This window comes from Mchenga conophoros, linkage group LG16 (assembly GCF_057382185.1).
Source record: "Mchenga conophoros isolate Kocher_MC1m ecotype Shallow Benthic linkage group LG16, M_conophoros_male_GT1.1, whole genome shotgun sequence".
Lineage (NCBI taxonomy): Eukaryota > Metazoa > Chordata > Actinopteri > Cichliformes > Cichlidae > Mchenga > Mchenga conophoros.
Window position 1 is genome coordinate 33,923,792 of NC_140541.1, and position 27,903 is coordinate 33,951,694.

Genomic DNA, 27,903 nt, shown 5'->3' on the forward strand with positions numbered 1-27,903 from the left:
GTCTGCATCATGTGTTAGGGAACTAGGGTACACTGATGAGAACCTGACTATTATACTTGTTATTGGATTATTGGATTGCAGTAATTTAATCTTTATGAATTAAGTTGGATACATTATATCTTACATTTTGTTATTGGCTTTGGAAGTTATGGACACCACTCTTCCCTGTGTCCCTCTCTGTACTGTGGAGCCACAGACTCGCCCATTGGTATCTTTTTCTATAAAAATGGGCTGGTTCCCTCTTACATGTCTGCATGTACTGAATGAATATGGCTGTCACAGTTTTTTTTTTATTTTTGTCAAAAAGAAAATTGAGAGAGACAAAAAGAGAGAGAAATCTGTCACAACCAGAGCTCTGACAGTGAAGCCTGTGTTCAGCATATAGCTCTATGATCTCCAATGACTATTCACAACAAAGTGCATATACTCAACACTAGTCATTTGAAGTCCCTCCCCTTGCCCAGCTGCACGACTCCTTTTACTGCACTGTCTCCTTTGTTGCTTCTAATGATCTTGACATTGTATTGTACCGCCCCGCTTATTATTTCTTGGTGTATTTTGTTTTGTTTGGCTGCAAGCGAGGTTGTTAAATGAGGGAGAAAATGAGCAAAAGCATATCATTGTTTGTCTTATTGAGACATATATGGGCGTCCATATGCGTAGCCCCCTTCAGGCCCAAGCTCATTTGCATGAAACAGGATATGTGTGCTTGCACGCCAGCCCATTGACGACTTTCTAGGAACTGTTTTTAATTTTTTGCGGTGTTGCACTGTGAAATGATGAGTGAGTGCTAAATAATGGAAGGGGGCGGGGTTTTAATGTAAAGACTGCATCAAACTGCCAACTGCCACTCCACTGTGGTGAGAAAAACAAGATCACTTTTCATAGTAAAGGTGCTCATTATGAGCAGTTACTGAAGACGCCTGTGGCTGAATAGGGGCACTGTTGCTTCTGCAACTTTCTATTTAATTAACAAACGCATCAGTAAATCATCAGAGTGGAAATGTGTCATTATGTTTGAAAGCATTTCAAACACAAGGCCTTCAGCTGCCAAAGCTATACAAAGAATTTCTCTACAAACAAATAGTCGTTGCATTAAGAATCTGATGTCACTGTAACTGTCACCTCAGCTCATATCAACTGGTGTATTTTTCAACACTCACAGTTTCTATTAAAGCACATAAATGAGCGCTTATATTAAAGCATGGTACAGGGTGGAAAATGTGGAGCCTACCAAGTAAGCTATGAACTGAGATTGAGCTGGGCCTGTAAAACGCATAAAAATATAGAGAATGTCAAGGATTAAAAAGTGAGTGTGTGTTTATTGTGTGCACATATTAATCTGTTTGTCTGAGTAAAACAGTGCCCAGAGGAGGGCACCACTGTACCAGACATTATTGCTCACACAGCACATTTTTGACCTTGTGTCACTGCTTCTTTTGATGGGCAAACATTTCGCTGTATCCTGTAATGATTATCTTTTGTAGGCCTAGAAAGAAGATGTAACATAGGCAGGTAACGAATAGGCCCCTACATTACACACTGCTGAGATTTTTTTTTTCTTTTCAGCTGTTTCTTTTTAACGACATGCTTCTTTGTTTCCATGTCAGGCAGATGAGCTGCAGGGGAGGTTACAATATATAATTACAACAGTTTTGCTCGTACGATTTATAATAACTTGTGGATCCAATTATGTCAGACATGGAGCCAATATACTTCAGGTTACCAGTTAGTCTACAAAAACAAATCCCAGTGAAATGAACCCTGAATTGTTTACCTGTAGCTAAATTATAGGAAAAAGATTTAACCCTGACCTGAGATACTCTCTGATTTATCTTCATCCTTGTTCTGCGGTCCTGAAGGTATTGTTCGAGGGCGGTCTTCTGCCAAATCCATGGGTTTAGAGGCGGTCTCCCGGTGAGTGGATTTTCAGTCCCATGCACCTCTGCAGCAAATAAACACACAAAGCAAATGCAGTTAATGTGTAGCATATGTCCAGATAAACATTCAGACTTCATGGCTTTTTGGTTTCGATCCTTGTGTAACATTCAATACTTGTTAGGTTCCTAGAAAACCTTATTTTGAGTCATTTGTTTGAGTATGAAAGTTTTCTTGTGGTTTCTTTAGTTAACAAACAGATGTTGTACACACTAAAAATTGCCTCACAGTTTTTAGTGTGTACAACATCTGTGCTTACTAAAATGCTCAAGACTCATCTATATTTATCTATTCAGTAATCAAAGCTACTATTAAAAGTAATTATTTATCTAATAACAGGCCCTTTGAAAAGTTGTCTTAATCCTAGAATTAAAGGACAAAGTCATTCTGTGTCCTCAAGGCATCCTGTGACCCTCCTGCTTCATGTGACTAATTCTGTGCAGCCAGCCGTTGTGTGGACCAAACCGTGCTAAGATGTTTTTTGTGAAATGGCCAAGTGCTACATCCAGCCCATTTAGGTTTAAAATACTGAGCTACACTGAGCAGTGGGGGTCTCTGTGAGAGCAGTTACTGTTGACTGTTATAGCAAAGTATGTTCATCATTTGGTGGCGACAGGAGAAACAAAGCACAAACAACAAAACAATCCACTGAGGTCATTCAGGGCAGATCCAGACAGTGAATTTAACGATGCTGATGACTGTAACTTTAAAACAGAACTACATCAGGGGGTTAAAACTGTATGGACTTTCATCAGCGTAGCAGTCAAAACAGTCATGAATTATAGTCCTAAGGTAGACTGGCAGTCAGTGAAGGTGAGTCCAGACTCGTGAGGATGCACATCTGATGAAGGCTTTTCATGCTGAGTAAGGATTTTTTATGGCATCTAACTTTCCTGCCAGAGGCTTTGTGGGTGTGTGAGAGTGTGTGTATTTGTGTAAGACCGTGTGTGTCTGTAATTAGCACTGAAGCAGAAGAGGTTGTAAATCAAGCCTGAGAAGGAAGCCTTCCCCCAAATCTTGGGAGCTCCTTACACATGCCATGGCACTGTCTGAATGTGTCTGTGCTCATGTGTGCTGGTGCACGCTCTGCCAGGTGTGCAAAATGAGCAAGTCCGGCTTCTATGTTGCTAGAAACTTGTGTCTTACAAATCCCTTTCTGGCAAATTTGGAAATTTCCTCTTGAAAGAAAATTAAAGCAATTAAAGAAAAACAAAAATAAATCATAACTAAAAAAAACAAAAGTGAATTATTTGACCAACAAATGTTTTCAACACAGTTACGCTAATTTTTATTTTATGTAGCATCAGTTTACATAAACACTTGCCTTAAGGCGCTTTGTACTCCACCTGTATTACAAAGTAAAGATCCTACTATATTAGAGTGATAACCCCAAATCAGTTAATTCCCTATGGAGAAGCAGTTGGTTACAAAGGGGAAGAAGAGATGCTCAGTGCATCATGGGAAGTCCCCCAGCAGCAGCAGCATAACTAAGGGATGGTTCAGGGTCACCTGATCCAGACTTAAGCTTTACCAGAAAGCAAAGCTTAAAGTATGAACCCTAGCCTTAAAAGTAGAGATGGTGTCTGTCTCTCAAACCCAGACTGGGAGCTGTTTCCATGGGAAAGGGGTTTGATACCTGAAGGCTCTACTTTTAGAGCCCAGTCTACTTTTAGAAACTCAAGGAACCACAAGTGAGCCTGAAGCCTGGGAGCAAATTTTTAGGTTGGGTTAGTATCATACATGCAGTCTTTGTGATAGGATAGAGCCTGATTATACAAGACTTTGGATGAAAGAAGCATTTTAAAAGGACCAACATTTAACATGTAAGAAACATAAAAATGTGTTCATAGTTTCCCAAATGACAGCGTTCTACCACCACTGTCTTCACTCCTACAATCACTGAACCTATAGTACTCCTGTGTATATCATACAATGAGAAGTACTCATCAGGTTTGGAGAATTACTAGAAATTTGAAGGTCAGTACCCATTCTCTCTAGATGTGTTCCTAGTAAAACACTGACTCCAGGTTAATCAGGAAGATAGTCTGAGCGGTGGAAAAAGGACCAAGGAAAGGTTCAATAGGTACGTGGAAGCTAACCCCCCGGGTTCATAGTTTTACAGGGTCTTGTCAAATCACATGTTGCGTCCTGAATGAAAGAAAATCCTGATTTGGAAAGAAAGCATTTTAAAGTTGATAGAAATTAGCAAAAATCTAAGATGACAAGTCACAATGCTTCTGGAAGTGTTTTTGTAAGACACATCTGCTCTTTGGTCACAGAGGAATGTAGAATGAACCCCACCCCCACTGTAAAACATGGAAGAGGCTCAGTTTGATGCATCTGGGACACAATGAAATGAGAACAATGAAATTAGATGATCTCCAAGACATTCTTCAGAGAAGCACTATCCAGTGTCAGGGACCTGTTATTTTCTAAAGGAAAAGGATACCAATAATTATCGCTAGTTTTTCATTTAGCTTTGCATATCATGTCAGTTAACAGAGGCAAATGGTGGACGATGGCCATAGACCCTGCCAAGGCTGCCCTTTGTCAACAATTATGTTCATAAGTTCTACGGACAGAATTTCTGAGAGAAGCCAAAGTGTTCAATTTTGTGGTTTGGGATAGTGCAGTGAGGCAGAGCTCCGTTGTTCAAGAGGGGCTGGAGGTAAAGCCTGTGATACTCTATGTCAAAGGGAGCCAGCTGAGGCTGTTTGGGAATCTCTCTAGCGTGCTTCCAAAGTGAGATGTCCAACCAAGAGGAAACCCTGGGGAAGACCTTAGACCAGCAAAAACATCCACTGGCTTGTAAACAAAATGGAATAAGTGGAAGGGTGGATGGATGGACCGAATTTCACTGTAATCCATCCAATCTTTAGTGGTATATTTTTATTTGCAACAGTACTGGACAGACTGGTTGACCAGCGTTACTATCCCTCAAGCCAAAATCGTCTTCTTATCGAGATTGGAAAGATTCACATGTGAGCTCCACATGGACAGACTGTGACCATAAATGAGTCCTTAAGTTTCAAGCGGTCAAATTAAATTCCCTACAATCTGTCAGTGTTGACTACATGTAAAAGCTTCCAACCTCCACTTCAGCATACAAATTCAGACTTTTGTTCCAAGTTTTGTTAAGATATTCATGAACTGCGAAGGAATCTTTGACTTGGGAAGGTTTTGCAGGGCACATCAAGCAAGGGCTTGCTTTTAAGAAGAAATGATATCTGCCGTCAGAAACACATAAAAGCATTTTATAGCTTCACAACATAAATGTTAGTGGAAGAAAATGGATGGATGGGTAATGTAAAGCATTATTTCCCCTTAGCAATGCAAAAGTGAATGAAGCAGGAATGCTGTGTTGTGGTTGAGTTAAATAAGGTAGATACACAGCTTGTAAACACTTTTCTGCGGTTGTGTTTGAACTGCCTCTACAGACACTTATAGGAACTCATGACTGCATTTTCAAGCAGAAAAAACCCCAAACTTGTCTTTAGCCAACAGCTGTCATCACAATACTGTGTTGTTGATTCTGTCTTCAGCGCCATAGAAACTACCTGTCTCGAGCTGTTTGCAGTGTTGGCTTTGGGTATTGCCTCGATGTGAAGCTTTCACAGTCCTCTCATAGCACAGAATGAGTAATGTCTTTCCAGAGTTGCTTAATGTATTTGTCCTGTTATCATATACAGCAGAGCTGGTCTCAAATTGACTGGGCTTTGACGTCCAAGAAAGTGGACTACTTTAAACCCACTGTCTGTGTAAATGGTTCCTCTTAAGCCCCAACCACTTCAAACACTTTACAGCTGGCAAATGTACAAAAAGAAACAGAATAATGAAGATCCCCTTCAGACCTTTTACAGTAAGCTCTCTCTTTCAACTCTTCTATGTGGCTGTGTGTCATTTTAAGCAATGAAGCTGCCTTTGTAGTTGTTAACAGGAAACTTTTGGTGCTTCTACACTGATTGTCAGGCTTAAGAGGCAAAAAGGTCAAAGTCAATTATTTTTCAAAACAGGCTCTCGGGTGCTGATATATTCATTGTAAACTTACCCCCAGAATGTTATTTATATGTGATTGCTTCAAGAATATTTATCATTTATTTAAAAATTGCATTTAAGAAATAACCTTAAAACTCATTTCAGTTGATGCCCAACTCTTCAGTTTCTCCAGGAGCTTTACTAAATATACTTGATGCCATTAATTAAGAAGTAGAACCTGCGGCTTCACTTTTTCACAGCTTCTCATTAACTCTGTTTAATGGTGGAAAAAACTCTGAGAAAACCCACCAGACAGCAGAGAAACTATGCAGGTGAGGAGGCGTGAGAGCATTTCACTGCTCAAGACTCCAGTAACACGGAGGGTTTGGCAGATTTTTTATGCAGTTGTGTTGCATGCATACGCTCATGTGCAGGTGGTGTGATCCAATATATCTATTGGTCACTTCCGTTAAAGAGGTTTTAGGTCAGTTCTTACCAAAATGTATCTTGCAGAGAAAGGCCAGAGACATGTTATAGTCTTTATGCCAGTGTGACATGTTTGTTTTTGTTTTGTTTTGTTTTAAGTAACTTTACTAAATACAACTAATATCCAAGACATTAAAGCTTAAGATACGTTTGTTGAATAACTGCAGGCTTATATTCCATCCCTGAACTCTGAGCTGACAATACCAACACAACAAAACGCTTACAATTTCACCGAATGCAATGTATTCCAGAAGCAGCTCTTCACTCTATCAAATGCACCATTTTATCAATCAAACTGGACCAGTTCTAGTTTTGAGAGAAGCCACACCAAGATGCACAGAGCAGATGAGCAAGGCAGGAAGTCAGACACAGGAATAATCATGTTTCAAAATAAAAGACCCCACTATACATGAAACTTACCAAGCTCACAATGACTAGGTTGCCTAAACTTAGTCATCTTAAGTATGCTGTACTTTTTAAGTTCTGGGAACAATTACATTTTACACTGAGAGCGATCTGAAGATGTGCGAATGCTCCTTTGTCGGTCTTGCAGTCCAAACACACACTTCTTGATTGTGCCATATTCTGCAGCAGCAGCACTTTCCCACAGCAGAGCAATGCAGAAAATCATGAAAAAGCACATGAAAAATACCCCAAGACATTAACCTGGCCTCCCTGCTTCTAATCTGATGGAACAGCTAGAGTATGCAGATTCATGGAGTCCCCACCCCAACCCCAACAAATAAACTATTTGTTGACAATGTTTTAGTGCAGAACACCACCACAAACTCCAGAGGTGCGGTTCTCAATGCAATTGCTCAGAGTGGTTTTGGCAGCGTGACCAACAAAATATCAGGGATGAGATTTTAATTTTGTGGCTGATTTTTTAAAAATTACACTAACTCTGTACAGACTTAGGGGGGAAAAGTATCCCTCGCCTTGTTGTTCCATAGCCTGTGAGCTTAGGCAGTGTTTAAACAAGCACTTCAGTCAGTCATTGTGGAAGCTGCACATTACTGCTGTGGTAGGGCAAGGTGGAGAAGGTTCTCAGGTTTAACAAAAAACAGATTAAAAGAATGAACTTTGGACTTCTTTTTGCCATGTAGTCAGAAGCAAATGTTAACATCACTCTGTGTGCCTCCATGCAAACACAGAGGCAACCTTTTGCAAACACTTTAGTTCAAAGTGCAGTATAATATATTGCTATACAGGCAGTGCTGTGAGCATTCATTTGGAGGCAGAATGTTGCTGGTGAAGATGCATCTATTGCATAGTTTAATCTGAAGACATCAGAATATTATGTTTGACAAACTTTATATGTTTTCTGAATCTTAATCTGATAATTAATGCAGTATGCAAGCTGCAACTTCTCAATGTGCTTTAAGATATGAAAGAGAAGGAGAGAGGGCTATTTACACCTCAGAGGGAGTTTTCTCAGGTTTGCAGGCACCCACATGCAACTCCCACCCAAAGTGATCTGTTATAGCTTTAACTTTTCACACATTCTACTGTGTGCAGCACAAATCGACACAGAATAATTAAAGACCATAGAGTGTGAGTGAAGGAGAAGCAGCAAGTCTCAGCAGAGGAACCCCTTCAGGCCATAAAGGGCAGTCTAAGACCACCGACGCCACAAAGAAGAGACAAGGAGAGAGAAATAAACAGAAGCACAAGGAAAGTGCAAAACAGGTTTGTGCTTTGCGCAGTGGGGATTTTTCAGTTGACGACTGGCGGTCTGAGTGGTTTTATGAACGTCACTATTGGATGATTCTGTCCAACCCACCAATGTGTTGAATGAATGGGTAGGGGTAGATGGTTATGATAATAAAACAATGGTTAATTCATGGTTGTGGTTAGGGGAAGGTTTTGGCTGCCAACATGAGAACTCTGGCTACACATCAGAACTCTGAAACTTTAAACTGGATGCCACAACCTGATGAGGGAGACATGGAAATCAAAGATCAAAGTCAAATCAGTGTTGATTGAACAGGTATTCCTGCTGTGTGTTCTACCCTCCACTGTGTTCTCTACGTGTCCTATCAGCTGCAGTTACAGCAGTGTAAAACACTCAGATTAGAATAAAGTATAACAACATTTTTATATTTTTTGCATCACCAAAATAATACAAGCACATTTCTGTGCATACACAGCAAATTCAAAAGTGTTAAATGTTTTGGTGTTAATAGTCTTCTTGCAAAAGTAGAGTTAATTTTACTCTAAGCAGAGTCACATTCTTTTAATGTAACTCTGAGGTGTAAAATGATAGTAGTTAAAATCAAGTGTTAAAAATGAGTGTTTCTCTGTCAAATCTGGAGGTGTTACAATGGAAACATTAACTCTTGACCTCTTAACTCTGAACTCCTAGAGGGGCTATGACACCAATAGAGTAAATTCACAGACTCCGCCTCCAGCACGGCTCCAATCGAAGCTGAAGTGAAGCCGTTTCAGAACATTTTGCTCTACATATTTGAGTTGTTTGCCATGCTTGGTAAGTCATTCTTTCAAAGATTGTTTCAATTATTATTATGAGCTTTTACTTCTGTGGCTCTTTAAGAGATAAGATAAGATAAGATAAGATAGAACTTTATTAATCCCTCGGGTGGGTTCCTCTGGGAAATTCGACTTCCAAAAAAAGCACAGCAATGACCGAAGTTACAGTTACAGAATTGTTATATATATATATATATATATATACACACACACACACACACACACACACACACACACACACACACACACACACACACATATAAATACAGAGACAAATATAAATAAAATATACAAAGGGGATAAATAGAATAAATAGGAATAAAAAATAAAAATACAAGTGAATTGCACATTTCAAGTATTGAGTCTATTGCACTGTTGACTATTTACAAAAAGTATTGCACAAGGTATTGTACAGTGAGGTGAAGAGGCACTACAGCTTAGTTGTTCCCCCCTCCTTTGTCCTCCTGTTTCCCCTCCCTCTCCCCTCCAGAGAGGAGTTAAACAGTCTGATGGCGTGTGGGACAAAGGAGTTTTTAAGTCTGTTAGTTCTTGTCTTGGGGAGAAGCAACCTGTCACTGAACAGACTCTTCTGATTGTTTATGGCCGTGTGCAGAGGATGCCCAGCATTGTTCATAATGTCCAGCAGTTTCTTTAATGTCCTTTTCTCTGCCACTGTCACCAGAGTGTCCAGCTTCATGCCGACCACAGAGCTAGCCTTCCTGATCAGTTTCTCCAGCCTGGATGAGTCCCTCTTTGCTGTGCTGCTCCCCCAGCACACCACAGCATAGAAAAGTACTCCAGCAACCACTGACTGGTAAAACATCCTCAGGAGCTTCCTGCAGATGTTAAAAGACCTCAGCCTCCTGAGGAAGTACAGTCGGCTTTGGGCTTTTTTATACAGGTGCTCTGTGTTGCATGACCAGTCCAGTTTATTGTCCACCCACAGCCCGAGGTACTTGTACTTGTTGACCACCTCCACCTCCTCCCCCTCTATCTGAACCGGCAGTGGACCTTCTCTGGACCTCCCGAAGTCCACAACCAGTTCCTTAGTCTTTGAGGTGTTGAGTTGCAGGTGGTTTGTGTGACTCCATGCGACAAAGTTCCTCACCAGACTTCTGTACTCCTCTTCCTGATCATCCCAGATACACCCCATGATGGCCGTGTCATCTGCAAACTTCTGAATATGGCATAATTCAGAGTTGTAGCAGAAGTCAGAGGTGTACAGGGTGAAGAGAAGAGGGGACAGCACAGTTCCCTGTGGTGCTCCTGTGCTGCTGACCACAGTGTCAGACGTGATGTCCTTCAGCCTGACGTACTGTGGTCTGTCGGTGAGGTAGTCGGAGATCCAAGCCACCAGGCAGGGGTCCACCTCCATCCTGTTCAGTTTTTCCTGAAGCATACAGGGCCGGATGGTATTAAAGGCACTGGAAAAGTCAAGAAACAGGATCCTGACCGTGCCTTTTCCCCCATCCAGGTGTGAGTGGGCTCTGTGTAGGAGGTACAGGATGGCATCCTCCACTCCGACACCCGCCTTGTATGCAAACTGTAGTGGGTCCTGGGCATGTTGTACTTGTGGTCGGAGGAGGTTGAGGAAGAGCCGCTCTAGAGTCTTCATAAGATGTGACGTCAGTGCCACCGGTCGGAAGTCATTCAGCTCACTGGGCCGGTTCTTTTTGGGGACCGGGACGATGCAGGATGTTGGAGTTGAGACAAAGCTGTGTGGAAGGCATTAGCCATGTTGCTCGGTGATAGCATAATATTCTGTTTTAGCTAGCTGAAAGGTATTGTTTGCGGGCAAATACCACAGCCTTGAAAAAAGCTTGCATGTGAATTTTCAGTCAAACTTTTGGTCAAATACACATAAAACAATGTGTAGAATGTGAAATGTTGGTATAACGGTGCTGCTTGAAGCCTGAAACCGATCGCCCATAAAAATAAAAAAAACGAGCAAACAGCAGTAGCTGACGTCCTGACTGGGTTCTACGTTAGCATAGATCCCTCCAGAGTTTTGTGCACACGGTTTAGGTAAAAATGAAAAAGGTTGAGGTTTTACATTTAGTTCAGTATTACCTGTTGCCTGTGTCCTTGTCTTTTGGGAAAATACTTTACACAAGTAATGGCTCAAAGAGGATTCCTTTTTCTTTTTTACTGTGCTGCAATTGTTTACTGGATTATTTGTGCCATTAATTAGTGTCAACTAATTTTTATTCAATCTCCGCACAGGATATGCTTGTGAAGATGGAATATGGGGGAGAGCAGAAGTGCGTTGAAGTTCCACAAAGGGATGAATGAAGGACATGCAAATTGTATTGAAGAAATAAGTGATGAGAATGCTGTTATTTGCATTTACCATGTCAGACCTTTTGATAAACACAATTCTAATGAAAGTGGGAACATGTATACTGTTACATCTTTCAGAAAATGTTTTGAAATTGTGGTGCACAGTTCAGAATAAATGTTTTTCAAAAACCATTGCATCTTTTAAGTAAATGTTTAGTTCCAAAAGAAATTTCTAGAAGTTCAGAACAGTAAAATTCCCGCTTTTAAGAATGAATTAGAAGATAACTCTTACGTAGTTAAACTAAAATACTCTTTGAGAGTTAATATATAAACTCTTAACACCAAGTGTTAAATTATCAACTCCAGACAGATTTGGTGTTTAACACTAAATCAGAGTTAACGTACCAACTCTCCAAAAAGAGTTAAATTAACACTCTCTGGTGTGGACCCATATAGACACTTTAATAGTGTTGAAATCAAATCCGACAGTGTTAATTTGGACATGCTGGATTTGCTGTGTAGCACTCTAGTAAAAAGATTCCAATCTCACGAGTTTCTCTTCCTGGTTGAGTGCAGCTTAATCATTGCAAATTGGTGGTCATTAAATATTTATTTTAACAAAAAGATATTGTTGACAGTATGCTGTTGGACATGGGACAAAAATCAAAAATGAAATTAGGAAGAGTAGAGGTGTTAAAGTGAGGAAACAATGGAGCCAGGTGTCTGCTATCCGGTTGTTCAGTGATGACGCGACGAATCCTACTTCCGGGTCTAAAGTAGCCTGCGTTTAATATGGCTTTTGTGCTGTTAACATGTTTAATGTTATGTATTTTCTTCTATTTGATCTCAAAAAGCTCCTAAAACAGTCAGTGATCACCGTTGACCTCCCTCGGCTTTTATTACCGCTAATCATTTATTTAAGCTCAGTTTTTAAAACCTTAGGATGTAACTACAGCCCAGCCCATGCAACAGTATATGAATGACTAACCTCGTATTGTGGATGGATTATCTCAGTTGTTCTCCTGGCTGAAGTTTGGTCCTTTTACAGCATCCTGCCATGCGATTACATTTGTTTCTGACCACCAAGAAAACTCACGTTAAGTTTTATCGAGTGGAAAAAAAGTTAGCTTGTTTATATTATGCTAACATAGCTGTGTCACTAGCGGTCACGTAGCACATCATTATATACCAGCTAGCCCAACTTCAGTAACCCTACAAACGTCACTGCTGTTTAGTTTTCTGTCTTCATTTATGCTGGAAGTGATAGCAGAGCTGTACGTTTTAATTTGTTTCCAAAACCCTGCAGTCAGGACATGCTATATTGTATTTAGATAGAAGCTAGCGAGCTAACTTCCTGCTAACTTCTAACTCCGTTAAATGTCATAAATTACGTTTTCATGGATGCCTGGATGTTAAACTCAATTGTTACACCTGGTAGAGCAGAACGCTGATCATTTTATTAAAGATGAAAGACTTTAGACAGTTTTTCAACTCTCAGTAATGCCATAGTGATCGTTTGATATATGAACCTGCAGCGGAGTTTAGACCCAGACACGGCTAGTGACGTCAGACTGAACAACCGGATTGTTCTGACTGTATGCTCCCCCACCTGCTACAGTATAGTACTGCACCTTATAGACAGACTAGCAAGTAGAACACACATCACATCTATGAGCTTAATGCAATGACTTCCCGTATTTGTAAATAATATAATTTTATCCATCTTAATCATCTGTACTTTAATCATTTATTTTTAGCTTATGCATACAAACAATCATCCATCTCAGTATATTATACAATATATATTATCTCTCTCTATCAACACCTACTCCCTGCCGGTGATCAGGTACCCTGCTAGGATAATAAGATGGCCAAAGGAGGAAATAGAAGCCACTGACATCAAGACAAGGAAGCTCCTGTCCATGCATGGAGGGTTTCACCCCAAGTCCAAGCTCTATGTACAGATTTAGATTTTGTACTGTCTTCAGAGAACTGTGTACCGTGTAGCAGCAGGCCTTATTCTCAGAAGACATGTTTGGCCCTGCACTGCAGGCTGACAAATTAGCTCTAATTAATGGGTGAATTTCATTTAGCTGCTCATCTCTGTGGTCCTCCCATTGTGCTTGAAGGGATTGCTGGGTTTCTCTACACAGTATTGTTAGGTCATAAAATCATATCTAAAGAGTTTTAAATGTAATCATTCTCTGAGTTTACTGGAGCACTTAACCGGTACTTTATTTACCACTGCCAAGCAGAATATGTGATCGATTCAGTTATTTCCTCGTCTGTAAATTTGCTAGTCTATCAAAGAGACAGGCAAAAGAAAGAGCAAGTATGCTGGTATATTTGTGGGAAGGCTAGCAGAAATCAAAATTAAAATCCAGTATCCACCATACACACTGCTAGTAACTCTAGTATGTCAATGGAAATTCAATTTGTTTAAATGCAAATCATGCATCATTTTCTGGCCTGTTTTTTAAGCTGGATTCGATGCAACGCATTCAGGCCAAGCCCAATCACTGATTGACTGGCCACTAGAGAAACCCTCCCTTGTACAATTCCCCAAACCGTTGGCAGCAGCAGACTTAAAATAATGTTGTGGAGTGTAAGCCTTTCAAGTAAGTCAAGCGAATTTGTTTTGAGCAAACATTCTGTGCTGCTCAACAGATCATCCCTGCATAAATACAGTGGATGCTGAAATGTTAATGGCTAATCCAAATATTGCTGCATAATGATGTATCCATGTTTCTGACAGATCTTCCACACCTGCCATAGACTTCAGCACCTCATCGGAGTCAGTGAATTCATTTCCTTTGTCCAGAATTTAAAGGAAGGGAATACTTGGTTTGATGTCAAGACTGGAGCTCACAATCATCACCAGACTAAAACCTTAGTGCACCAAATACTGGCTGCTGCATGTCTGTAAAATGCTTACAACCGACCTTTACTTCTCCTTTCTGACATCATCATCATGCCTGATATCTTTAACCTCTGCTGTATCCTGGACGGGAATTTAGACGGTTTGAAAGATGGTCTATGAAGTTCTCTTCTGAAGCCTCTGCCATCTCTCTTATTTTCATTTTGGGTGATGGAAATGGGCTTAAAACTCCTCACTGATTGGCTAATTCCTCATTCAGTCATTAATGAACATAGTCTGATTAGACCTCCTTTCTTGGATTTATAGCTTAAATGACCGAGCCCGTAAACTCATCAGGACAGTTTGTGCAGAGGTGAGGGAAGACTGGTTTTCTCACAGACTTCTACGGATATGAAGTCTATGAGTCTTTTTGCAACCACAGGAGATACCCTCCTGGTGGCAATTAAAGAGACACTTTAAAGGCATGGTAAAGGCACTTCTGCACTGGCTTTAGTTTTCAAAATCCAAAGCTATATCCATATTTTGAGGTGTCTATGGCATGGGGTCTCACCGGTTTATGAGTCAGAAGGTTATGGTTTCCATCCAGTTGTGACCTTTGTTTTCCACAATTTTTTAACTTCGTGTTTCTTAGTCATTTTTAAACCCTGCATTCACTCACTGGTTGGGTTTAGGAAGTGAAAGCTACTTTAATTTGATTTAAAAAGGGATTGTGGTTCTGGTTAAAAAAAAAAACAAAAAAAAAACAAAAAACACCCCAGTGCAACTATAGTGCACTTCAAAAAATTATGATTTTGGAGTGAAAAGTACCTCTCACCAATGCTATAACCCACCTTGTCATATAGATTATAAGGACGAGGAACAAACTCTACCTAAATGAGCCATCCCAGTGGCTTTGACAAAACAGCACAAGTTGACGCCCTGGAGTGGACTTCCAGGGTTTCCACAGTGTAGTACAGGATATCTTGGCAGAGACTTCCCATTCCATGCACTGGTTACTGTCTATCCATTTAGATAAGTTAATAAAAAGACAACACTTTGGCAAGCATACTCCCGTCTCACAGGGAGCGCCTACCTGTATGCAACCAAAGTGCTCAGTTGATTAATCAGTACTACTTGGACAACAAATTGAAACTGGGAAACTGAAAAATCTTGTCCCTAGTCAACACATTTTACATATTTATACACAGATGTTTGTCTGCTGAAAGCACCAAGTCTCAGCAAAGCTCAAGGAGGTTATGAACTCTAGACTGTTTACTCAGGCTGATGTGCTGCTCATTTCAGTGACCCAAAGGACCCACGTGAACCCAGGATCACATCAAATAAGCACAATATCCTAAAAAGCAACACTGTTTTTTTGTTGAACTGAAAAGTGAGAGTGTAAACTTCAGGATCTTTCCTGCAGTTAACGAAATGTGGATGTTGAAGGGTACAAAGAAAGACAGATGTTGATATTAAATAGCTGCCATGCTTGAAAAGTCAAGCTTAACAGAGTGCAACCTGCCCTATAAAACAATGCTCGTTTGTATTTTAACTGATCTGAACGCCAAAGGTGATAAATCACAGCATAGAGCCCATCCCGAGTGCACTGTGCTCAGATAAAATTGCAGGATTTGAAATGGGTTTGTTTTCATTATCCTCTCCCATTTAAGTCAGTAGCCATGAGACGCAAGATAAACAAATAAATATTTAGCTCTAAGCAGTTTATATAAATAGGTCACACCACCTTCTTCTTCTTCTTCTTCTTCAGAGAAACTCTTTTCCAATAACAAACTGACACTGATGCTCACAACAGACACTGAGACATTTATGATTGAATGCTAGCCTTAAAAGTTTCAATGTGTATTAAATTTCCTCCTTAATACAATAGCCTACATCAAAATAAGGCATTCCCAATACGAGAGCTTTGAGGCTACGTGGGTTATAGACATGTTAGAGTTCATTGGAGGGATACTGCTGGTTTGCGCTCACAGATGTGGGTTTGCCACTGCCTGCCAAACACATTGCATATGTCAACATTCATTTTCAGGAATCAATAGTGACCCTTTGTCCCTAATAACTGTAATGTGGGATAGCAAAGCTTAACATTTCTCTGTCCCAGCAGGATTTCTGGGTTGTTTCTTTTGGGATAGTTACAAATATGTTTGATGTAGATGGTGGTTTTTCTGACATTAAAAGAGTTCTGCAGTGAAACTGTAGTCTCGACTCTGCTAATTCTCAGTGAAGTTTTTCCTTCTGTGTTATAACTTCATGCTGAGGTATAAGAGAATATAGGAGAAGTCTCAGTTAAAGCACAGTACAGAAGATACTTGACAGAGGACAAATCTTTGGATGTACAAAACAGATGTACACAGACCATCACATATAGCACTGTGTCAGTTTAAGCTGTGGTGATGCAGACGTAGGTGATTTAACATCATAATGAATTAGATTTCCACTCCTAGGAAATTAATATACTTCTCTGTGTTTTGGACCTTTTGAATATTGTTAAATTCATTTTTGATTTTGAGAAATGATCATATTACCTGGATTTTATATTGTTTTGTTTTCTTGTTTAGTTCCTGTGACTAGAAATAGTAGAGCTTGGTAATCCCTGGTAATTTCCCTGCTATATTGTTAGAGGTGTCTAGTTTATTTTCAAGTTATTTAAGTGTTATCAGTTTCAGTTCCTGCTCCCTTGGTCTGGTCTCTTTGTTTTCTACTTGGTGTCCCCTCCTGTCTGTCATGTCTCTCGCCCTCCCTCTCTCTCTCTCACTTGTCCTTGTATCTGTGCTCTGTCTCCATGTTCTTCTTTTTGTGTTTCATCCTTTGTCACCCCCAGTCTGTCTGTTTATCCCTGCCTGCAAGTCCTACTCTGAGTCTTGGTATGCATGACACTTCCTGTTTTATTTTGACAGTCCCTTGTCTCATGTGGATTGTGTTCAGCTTCATTTCTCCTGACTTATTATGCCCGATTAGTCCCTCCTGTGGGCCTCCACTTTCCCTAATCATCCTCATGTGTATAAATTGTGTGAGTTCCCCTTCATCCTCACTGGAATGTCAGTTCACCTCCCTCCATGTGTCTTTCCGGGTTTCACAGTCTATGATCTTAATGTTTAGCTTTGCCCAGTTTGATTAGTAAAGTCTGAGTCTCCTTTTGTTTTGTATTCTTCTTTTGTTTTTCTCCCGGCCTAAATAAACTGTCTAGTCCTGATTGTACGCGTCTGCTTTTAGGTCCTCTCTCCAACATGACAGACAGAAGAAATCTAGTCTGGATTCATGAGTACTTACTCTGTAAAGACTATATGCAATGACCTCCCCTGTACCCTTAATGCCAGGTTTTGAATAGGGATGGGTATGGTTTAGGTTTTATCCGATACCAGTACCAAACCGGTACTTTTTAAATGGTGCTTAAAGAATGGAGAACACAAAATTGGTCCAAAAACCTCTCGTGTTCAGCTGTTTTTTTGTAAAAAGATAACAATGTTAGCCTTTTCTGCAGCTATAGGGGATTTGTGACATCACTCTTGGCTGGAAGCAGTGCTTAAACAATGGAAAACACAAACTTTGTCCAAAAACCTCTCATGTTTAGCTGTTTTCTACTTTTTCTTTGGTCATTTTAGCCTTTTTGGCCAGGGTGAAGGGAGTATCTGCCATCAAACAAGAGGACAGCCGCATGTAGCTATGATGATGTTTGCTAGTTCACCTTACATGCATTAAGTTAATAACGTGGTTAGCAACATAAATTACACACGAACAACATTAAGCTACTCACGCAGAGAAGAACGGCTGCTGCTGCCATCATCATCCGTCATCATTTCTGCTACACTGGCAGGGCTAGGGGCCAGAACTCTCCTCTTCGGGTTCTTGGGGAATGTTGCTAACTCCGGGTCAGATAACCAGTGTTGCCAACTTAGCAATTTTGTCGCTCTATATTTAGCGAGTTTTCAGACCCCCTTAGCGACTTTTTTTCTAAAAAGCGACTAGCGACAAATCTGGCGACTTTTCTGATATTATTGGAGACTTATTTATGACGACTTTTTGACGTGCAAACGCGTATCGCTCTTACTCTCAACAAGCAGCGGGTGCTGCCTTGGGCACCTCACCCGTGCCAAAGCGCACACAGGCGGAGGATAGTCCTCCCCAGCTGCTATCAGAGCAGGAGACGTTCACACCTGTGCGTCCGAACAGCAAATGAATAGCACATGAGCGAAGCCGCTGCTCCCGCACTGACTGTAACGCAGTCAGTTCTTCCTTTACTGTTATGCTGTTTTGTGGATCACAAGGTTTAAAACTACTTATAAACACACACTCTCACACACAAAGTAACTCCACCAGAGTGCCTATTTCAGGTCACTTTTGCTGGTCCAGGACTGGATAAAGGAGCAGGGTTGGAATTGTGACATTAAAAAACAACAATTGCTAAAATAAATTGAATTTGTAGTTCTAAATAAATTCTAACTGCATTTAGGACGTTTTTTACTCACTTTATGTCTCTTCTACGATGTTATTTCTCTCTCCAACAGCGTAGGTTACAATTACATTAGCATGACCAATTATGCAAATTAGGCGATGACGTCATTTGGCGACTTCTAGCGACTTTTAGGACAACCGATAGCGATTTTCCTTACTGAGGAGTTGGCAACACTGCAGATAACAGGCAACCCACGCGCAGTAGATGTGCACGGTGTGAGGTCTCGCAGCAAGCTAGAAAATACAGCGCATTTCTCGGCTTTTAACAAAATGCTATACATCGCTAGGTGTTTCATCAGATTCGAGGAGTTACCTCCTTTTCACAGTATCACCTTAAAGCACTTGTTGCAGGCTGCTGAGTTTGCATCATTTGCTCAGAAGTACAGCCAGACTTTGACAGCTTCGCCTTGGGCATTTTTAATCTGTAGCTCTGCTCTAAAAGAATGTACGTACCTGGGCCCGCCTACTACGCTCGCAAAGATAAAATGATTGGCTGGAATCCAAAGTGTATGACATCTCAGGGGGAAAAAAAGCGCTGCTTTTCGGTCTGGTTACTACCGTTTATGTCAGAACCGGTGCCATAATGATACCGGTACCCATCCCTAGTTTTGACCCCTCAATATATAACAATATATCATGTACTGTATTTAAAAGATGGATGTGACATCACCCTTGACTTGATCTTAGCCTTTAGTTTTGATTTCGGAATTTTGAAGTTTCACCACCATTTTGGCTACCACTGTGTTGGCTTATTGGAGAAAGAAGTGAACGTATTTGGATGGCAGCACTATAAGGCAAAGCTAGCAAATTTGGTTAATGAGCTGTGTTCATTAACTTTACAGTTAAATTACACAAACACAGAAACATTTAACAGACAAAACACTGAATATACCTCGCCAAAGCACAAATTGCCGAGATGGTTAGTTCCACAGATTATCTGTTAGATAATTTAGTTAAAATGTTCAAAAAGGCACCAACAGCAGAAAAAAGAAGTCCGGATTAGAGGCTCCCACTAGTGGAGGTAAAGCCCAGACAGTGATGGGCTGTAGCTGCCAGGTACCTGTCAAAGTAGCCATGGAGCTAACTTTAAGTCTTAACACTAGGAGTTCTAAAAAGTAAAACCCCTACCCTGTAGAATGGTTTGGAAGAGATCTATGTCTCCTCCAGGTCTAAAAAGTAAGGCCAATGTAGCCTTGGGGGATTATTCTCTGTTCAGTTTATTCAATTTAAATATAAAAAGCGATTTAGTGATTGAAAACAGCAACTACAGATTAATGCAGCTTTAATGGTCTTTCTTTATTCTACTACTTTGCAGCAGTTTTTTCATAGAACTTACCATACCCCGACAGGTTCAAATGTTCCCAGACATCCACATCTATTCTTTGTCCACATTGTCCCAAACCCTGAATGAGCTGCTGTAAAGGGAAGTCAGCATCCATACTTGGGTAGCACCTCAGACCGGTGGAGCACCTTGGCAGATAAACCCCACAGAGCTCTCCCACCTGCCGGGCACACACCGGACAGCAGCCGCAGCCTGGCTCCCTCACAATCTCTGCACATAGCGGATCGACTTTGGTGCATGCCATCATATCCTCTGCGGTGCAGCTTGGGCATCGGAAAGCTAAATCACAGAGTAAGAGTCCAGGCAGCCCAACATATGCAAAAAGCAAACCGTATAAGAAGTACATGCCCATTATAACGCTTGCTAGGTTTGTTAGTGACCACTAAAGGTAAAATGACCCTACAGCATGAACCTCTGGATTCTCTGACAGTCCTCTGTGTTTGGGTAAACACTGTGGTGCCGCTGACAGGGTCCTATCTGCTCTCATATTACCAACTGACTGAGGAGAAAGAAGTCTTTTTTTCCCCCTGAAAGTATCAAAATATAAATCCCTGTTGATAAGAAGGTTCAGAAACTGAAACTGTTGCTTTCAGGTGCTATAATGTCACTCAGTACAAGATTACCAGAGAGGAAATTTTTCAACATTTGTGTTTTTCCATTTCACTCCAATTGCACCATCTACATGTCCTTACTAGCAAAGTCCAACCAGATGTTTCCTGGGAAATGTTAAAGTCAGTGCTCTTTCTGTGATTTGGCTCCCTCACTTGCTGCGTGTCAGTTAGCACTCAGTTAAAGGTAAGACTAAGGAGCCAAAAGTGCTCTTTTTTCCCCCTCAGTAGCTCAACCATTTTACCTGCACACAGCACAGCTTGCATTATTTTCATTGTGTGTGTGTCATCAGGGCAGAAAGCAGCCCTTCTGACATCTACTGCAGAATTACTCAAAGGATGTTTTAACAGGTATGTAGCTAAAGTGGACACAGTCAATGTGACACCATTGGTCCACAACATCAGCTTTGAGTTGAATATGTTGAATGTTTTTGACACTGAAGCCGAACATCCCATGCTCATGAACTCCAACTGACATGATAATCTTGCTTTAAAGTGTATCCTGCTTTTTTTCTTTGCATTTTAATGGGAACCATAATTTAAACAATTACCACCATGTTGGTGAGGAAAGGACTGTCTAAGTATTGGACAGGATGAGTAGGGACCACCCTTTTATTTGTCTCCTCCCACAAATTCATATGAAAAGGGGCAAACCACATGCACAGGATCTAGCCAGAAGTCAGACCCTTCAAACAGAAACTACGCAGGCTAGGAAGGAGGTAAAGTCATCTTGCTGTCTTACACTCCAGAACTCCACCCAAAGGCTGACGTCTAGTTGAACATTTTGACCATTGCAATTTTTGATTTTTAAAGTAAGATTTAACAAGCAAGCGGTAGAGCTGATTCACTATAATGTACCATCACACTGAGTGATCAGTTGAACAAATTAGAATATATAATATGTTAATCAATTTATCTGAATGTATAAAGGTGTCCACTCCCTCCCATTATTACTTTCGTTGGGAAGAGATGGGAAGTGAAGCAAATGTTAGGATACTGATAAGCACCTTCCTAGTCACCTTCCTTTTTCCACCCCCAGCAGATGGTGCTGAGGGTGTACAGGTGGTTTTTAGAGCTTTTTTCCACAGAAAATATCCACCCCGTGCTTGGAAATGAGGCTGGTGTGAGTAGCAAATAACAGGGCTGTAAAAACTAATGCAGTTGGCTGAAAGCCAGCGAAATACCCTGTAGGAATACAAAGAATTGCAGATTCAGGTGAAAATGATGTGATTCCTTTTCACAAAGAAGAGTGATTTAAGCTGCTGATTGAATCTAAAAATGCAATAATTAATGTAAACTTGAGCATTTGCAGTTTAAACAGGACAAGTCCTCTGCTATTAAAAGTAAAACTATGAGTGTAATTGTAGCACCACACCGGTCAGTGGCAGGTATTCACAGACATGACTGGGACGCCATGCCTTTAATTACACACTGATTAATGTGACCGCTGGACACCGGATTCATAATCAGTCCCAGAGCTTCATGCGCAGCCACTGTTTGATAAAATTAAAGTTGAACAGAGTCCTGGGTTTTGCTTCGGGCCTATTTGGTGCTCTCTGGAGTAATCAAATAATAATCTGCTCCACGGATCTGCTGCAGAGCCTGCTTCTCCAAACCCACAGAGAACATTGCAGATAGCCATTTATTTCATAAACCTTCACTTGCGATGATGTAGGTGTGTGTGTGTGTGTGTGTGTGTGTGTGTTCCTTCTAGAGATTCATGTGCAGAATATTAATACAGTACATTTTGTTGGATTTTTATGCTTTCTTTTTCTGAAACTAATTCTAAATTCTGCATTGTCATCAGCCTCGTGTGTATAGTTTTCTATCAGTATCCTCCTAAATATCAGCCTCCTTTTCAGTTCTGTCCTTTGAATTTATCCATGACTGAGGGAAATAACCGACTCTGGAAAATGTGACCACCTTCTGTAATATTCCATTTGTCTCAGCTAAATGACTCTTTGGGAGATGGATCTTTCAGGAGCCCAGTTAAAATATCTCTCAGCGCCGTAATATCAGGTTGTTCCGCTTAAAAAATTAGACATCCCGACATTGTTCAGCCGTCGCCCATTCATTCAGAGTTGCTAAGCAGCACGTACACACAGAATATCATCGTATTGAGGAGTGGTCGTAAGAAAACATTTCCATTTCAGGAACAGTTTACCGAGCAAACAGAGTACACAGCAGGTAGACACGGTTTAGTTAACGTTGTGCGTCTTTTAAAGACGGCGCACGTGCTGTTTGGATAGCGTCTCTCATGAAACGGAGTGGAAAATGTTTTCACAGATAAACCCAGCAGAAGAATGATGATGAGAGAGGTGGGAGGTTCGGGAGACAGAAGTTGACAAAACACTTTTTCCACACATTTGTTATGTACATAACCAACACTCTTATATTTTTTTTAAGGTTCTGTGACAAACTGGTATTTGTGTTAAGTTGCTTTGAAAGCTGTATGGGAGGAAATGTGATGATTTACAGACACAGACAATGAAAAGGATGTCATCACCCAAATGGTAATGGTGTAGGAGAAATTGTGTACATTAAAGACCCGTTTAGCAGTTTGCTATACTGTTATCACTTAACATTTACTTTTAAATAAATGTGACTCTTATTTTATCAGATAAATTCAAAGATTTCTAATAGTAATTGAATCCTACAAGGCACACTGTAGAGTCCCCATTTACACTTACTGACACACATATTCATTGACGATTTATTCTGTGTTGTTTTTTGCCTGTCACATGTACATCTGATGGCTTCACTGCCGGGAATATCTTCCCTACAGGCAAGCCAACACACACGGATCAAACTGCTGACCCTCCAGTTAGGTCACTCAGTAGATGACCTGCTCCTAAGCCACAGCCGCATAGTAAGTGTTGTTATATACAAATATCAAATGAGCCAGTCAGATGGAAACAGCTGAATGTATTTAGTAGTGGGCAACGATACGGTTCGATATTTTTTCGATACAAAAAAATGTTCATGCTTTTTTAATTTATCATTTATTAAAATTATAAATATGTAATATTTTAACTCAAAAGGTTAATGTTGCTGAAACAACAAAGTAATAAAAAATTAATCTATCTGATCGAGAAATCCCTCATCTTTGGAAAAGAGTTTATTACAGAGAAATGGCTCTTTCCAAAATAAAAGCTATACTATACACCTCTTCTGGGGTATACTCTCAGCAGCATATTAAACATATCAGGTCCCCATGAGGAGAATCATGTGCTAACGGCTGTCTAAATGACTCGGGTAAAGTTTGTAGCATGCGTGCTTGTTGTTTTTGTCTGCTTCCACTTGTCTTTGCATTAGGATGATGTTGGCGTAAATGTGCAGTCATATTCGTTGCGTTCCCACTAGTGCTGTCAGCGTTAAATTTGAAATGACGTTAACGCCACAACAGGGCAAATCTCTGTTAACGAGCTACCGCGGATCGCCCCGTGCCTGGGGCTGGACGGCCAACACGTTACCGAGCTAACTGCGCTAACGCAGTAGCTCCCACCCATGTAACTGAGCATTGCGTGGCACATCCGACATACTGTTTTACTTTTGTCCATGACGTGCTTACCTTCAGGGTCATACTTCACATGAAGACCAAAATAGTTCCAAAGGCCAGATCTGAATGAGGGTGGGGGAGGTTCAATTTGCCATGTTGCAAGGAGCTTAGCTTCTGTCTTGCTAGCTTGCGCTGCGCTCAGTGGATCTGCGCTCGACAGTGCAGCCTAGGCGGAGTAGTTGAACGCAGATCCACTGAGCACTCAACACAGACAGCATTGCCAGAAGAAAAGTTGATAAAATAAATTAAAAATTTTGTATTGTTCGATACATATATGTACCGAAAGCACTGTATCGAACGGTTCAATATCAATACGAGTATCGTTGCACCCCTAGTATTTAGGCATGTAGATGTGTTTAAGACCACCTGCTGAAGTTAAAATTGAGCAATGGCAAAGAAAGGTGATTTAAGTGACTTTAAATGTGGCCAGACAGGACGGTCAGAGTATTTCAGAAACTCTCTGAAAAAGAGAAAATACCAGTGAGAGGTATTTCTCTGGGTGAAATGACTTGTTGATGCCAGAAAAGTAATTTCACCCAGCTGCCTTCCTATCTCGCAGAAAAACAGCAGGAAACCACACCGGGCGGCACTTTGGTCAGCTAAGAACAGGAAACTGAGGTTACAATTCACACTGCCTAACTAAAATTGGACAACATGAGATTGGAAAAAATGTTGCCTGGTCTGAGTAGTCTCAGTTTCTTCTGCAACATTTGGATGGCAGGGCAGAATTCATGTAAACAGATCAAAACATGGATCGACTTTGCCTTTTATCAAGAGTTCAGAGTGATGTGTAATGAAGTACTAGCATCAGTTAAATCCCAGACACTACCATCTTCTGATGGCTGCTTCCAGGATAATGCACCAGAGCTCAAACTGGTTGCTTGAACATGACAATGAGTTCACTGAACTCAAGTCATCTTCACTGTAATGAGTCCAACAGAGAAACTTTGGGATGTCGTAGAACGTGTAGATTCACATCATGGATGTGCAGCTCTAAGATATTTGCTCAGATGTGCTTTAAAGTAGAGATGGACCGATCCGATATTACGTATCGGTATCAGTCCGATACTGACCTAAATTACTGGATCGGATATCGGAGAAAAATAAAAAATGTAATCCGATCCATTAAATATCACGAAAGCACCTCACAAAACTTGCAACACGCCGTAACTCACCTCAGAACTTTAGCACATCGGAGCAGTATGCATCACGTGATAGAGCGGCTGTGGCATGCGGGACCTGTCGGTGGTCTGGATAGCATGTGGAGCTTCGCTAGCAACCCGGCATTTCATCTCTAACAAAGTTATCCCCGAGAGAAGTAAAGCAAGTGTGTAAGTCCATCTCTGAATGTTTGTAAAGCATTCCTGCGTTAAGCTTAACAAGCGACTGCCTCTTCTTGCTGCTACTTCAATCATGAAACTGCTTAACGATCAGCTGATCGGCTTTTCTGTCGCGAGTCCGTCTCTCTTGTTTGTTTTTGGCCCACTTTGCACCAGAAAGAGGAAACCAGCGGCTGAACAACAGCAGCACATTTAAGCTTGATCAGCTGTTGTTAGAATTTATTTATTATTACTTTCTACTCCAGGATCTTTTTCTACGTAGCTGACGCTGGTAACTGTGCAGGGGCGCATCTAGCAAAGTTTAGCCAGGGGGGCCGATAGGGCATGAACAGGGAAAAGGGGGCACAAAGACATACTTTTCTTTCTTATTCTCATTTAAAATGTCTAGCTTTTAATAAATAATTATCCGAATCTTACACCCAAAGTTTTAATCTGATGTAAAATGAATAGAAGTCTGTATATAGTGACTATTAAGTCTAATATATATACCCTAGTAAGCTATAGTACTTTTTCCTTTGGGAAGGTACCATCTGTGCAGTCTGCAATTTTGTTGAAGAAAGATGTTGAATCTATTTAATATTTCTTGAAAAATAATTGATTTCTGTGCATTTTTTTTTCACACTGCATCAAATTAAGGTTGATTACGTTGATTAAGCATCATGAGGTGGAGCGTGAGGGGTGGTTCCCTATTTTTTATTTATTTATTTTTGTTGTTGCTGGGAGTTGGAACCCTATTAGTTAGGTTGCTTAATATTTACGCTAAGTACTCTTTAAAATACCAGAATAGGGAGGATGGTGTAGGTTTAAGTTTATTAGATTGATCAGTATTGCTGAACTATGAAATTTTTTTTTTTTGCATATAGGTATAACAGAATAGCTTTAGTGTAGTTGTTGTTTTAAACTTGAGTATGAATTTATACAAAATGCAGCAAGATATTTAAAAAAACAGTTTTGTTGATTAAAACACTATCGGATTCATATCGGTATCGGCAGATATCCAAATTTATGATATCGGTATCGGTATCGGACATAAAAAAGTGGTATCGTGCCATCTCTACTTTAAAGTGAATTAGAAAATATCAGTACTAAAATGTACTTGGACAGAGTGGCTGGCAATTTCAAACAAAGAATATTTGATATACCAGCTGTTAAGTGAAACCTAGTACTTTTGCCACCATGCAGCATGCACGATGGTTGAAAAAGAAGTCGCAAGACCCTTGTAATGCAAGCGGGGTGTGGTTGTCCCTCTTCATATTGTAATTCAGGCCATAAAATTGGAAATGTTCTCATCAGGGTTTCAGAGTAATTCCCTGCATTGTTTGCCACGAAGGTTCTGTTACATTACCTCAGAGGGGCTTCAAAGTCAAAGCTATTCCACACTTTGTGGCTTTAATCAAAAGCCAAACTATTTTATTACCAATAGTGTTAATATGAAGCTCAAATGTGTTTTACATACAAGCCGGTGATGACGTAGTGACATTAGACTTTCTGTAACCTAGACACCAAAATATTTCAGTTTGATATTTCATATCTTATCTCTCAACTTACATGATCTATTTGACAGGCCAGTAGCATTTCTTTCAACTACTGGTCCGACAGTGAATGCTTTGTTCCAGGATAGAAGGCCCTGACAGACATTACTTCATACACCCAGACCAGCTAAGTTGAAGCATGTTACACAAGGAGCGACACTGACGTCACGCTGGAGCTGCAACGCAGGCCTGGAAGCCCTAACTAGCATCCTTGGGTCAGTCAAAGAAGAGGAAATATCTTTCTCATGTCATAGGCGAGAAATTTCCCATGCCCTGTCTCCAAGAGGTGCAACATACGCTCCACACATGACAGTGTGTTAAGCCACCATTACATCATGTGTGACTGTGTAATAGGCATTCATACACTTTTGCTCCAGTACTGACAATAAAATCCTACAATCCTCCTTTTTCAATTATTCTAGCAAAGCTAAACATGTTAACATCACTTTTAATGATCTTTTTATATGCTGCAAATTTTCATCAGCCAAAACATTAAAACCCTAATGTGTTGGGCCGTTTTGTGCTGCCAAAACATCTCTGAGTTCTTCAGGTCATGGACAGGACCCAAGATCTCTGGGGGTGTCGCATGGTGTCGAGCACTGGGATGCTGGCAGTTGATCCTTTGGATTTAGTGGACTCTGTTTTGGGGCATTGTTACATTCCCCAGGCAGTCCTGGGAGAAGAAGGGAGAGACTGGGGTAAATTGCTCCAAGGGGCAAGATTAGCCATGCCTGCTAGCTGCCTCCTTCCAAGAGAAAGATGGTCACTGGCGCCATCTATGCCTTACCCTTGATCAGATTTAGAGGATTCTCTTGCAAAAATCATCCTCCAGATGCAGGTAAAGGATTTGCCATACAGCTGAATTCTCCATAGCATCTAGTAGCCTGATAACAACAGTCTACTAAGATAGTATCAAAATCAATTCTGCCAAAAATTAGGTCGTGAAAAGTTGTTCTCAAAATATCAGATGATGGCCACCATTCCACCCCTTCATTCCAAAAGTATTATTGACAAAATTACTACAAT

The 27,903-nt window shown here is 40.6% G+C and overlaps 1 protein-coding gene across 1 annotated transcript in view; it reads right to left on the reverse strand.

The window, feature by feature from the left end:
* The window catches only part of LOC146557193 (insulin-like growth factor-binding protein 2-B), a 29,089-nt gene extending 8,694 nt beyond the window's left edge, over positions 1–20,395 (reverse strand). Inside the window, exons 1-2 of the mRNA XM_085249195.1 lie at positions 19,833–20,395; positions 1,815–1,945 (exon numbers count right to left, since the gene is read on the reverse strand). Coding sequence (XP_085105321.1) covers positions 1,815–1,945; positions 19,833–20,190 — 489 coding nt within the window. The 5' untranslated portion in view covers positions 20,191–20,395. The remainder of the gene's footprint in view (positions 1–1,814; positions 1,946–19,832) is intronic.
* Positions 20,396–27,903: the final 7,508 nt, after the last annotated feature.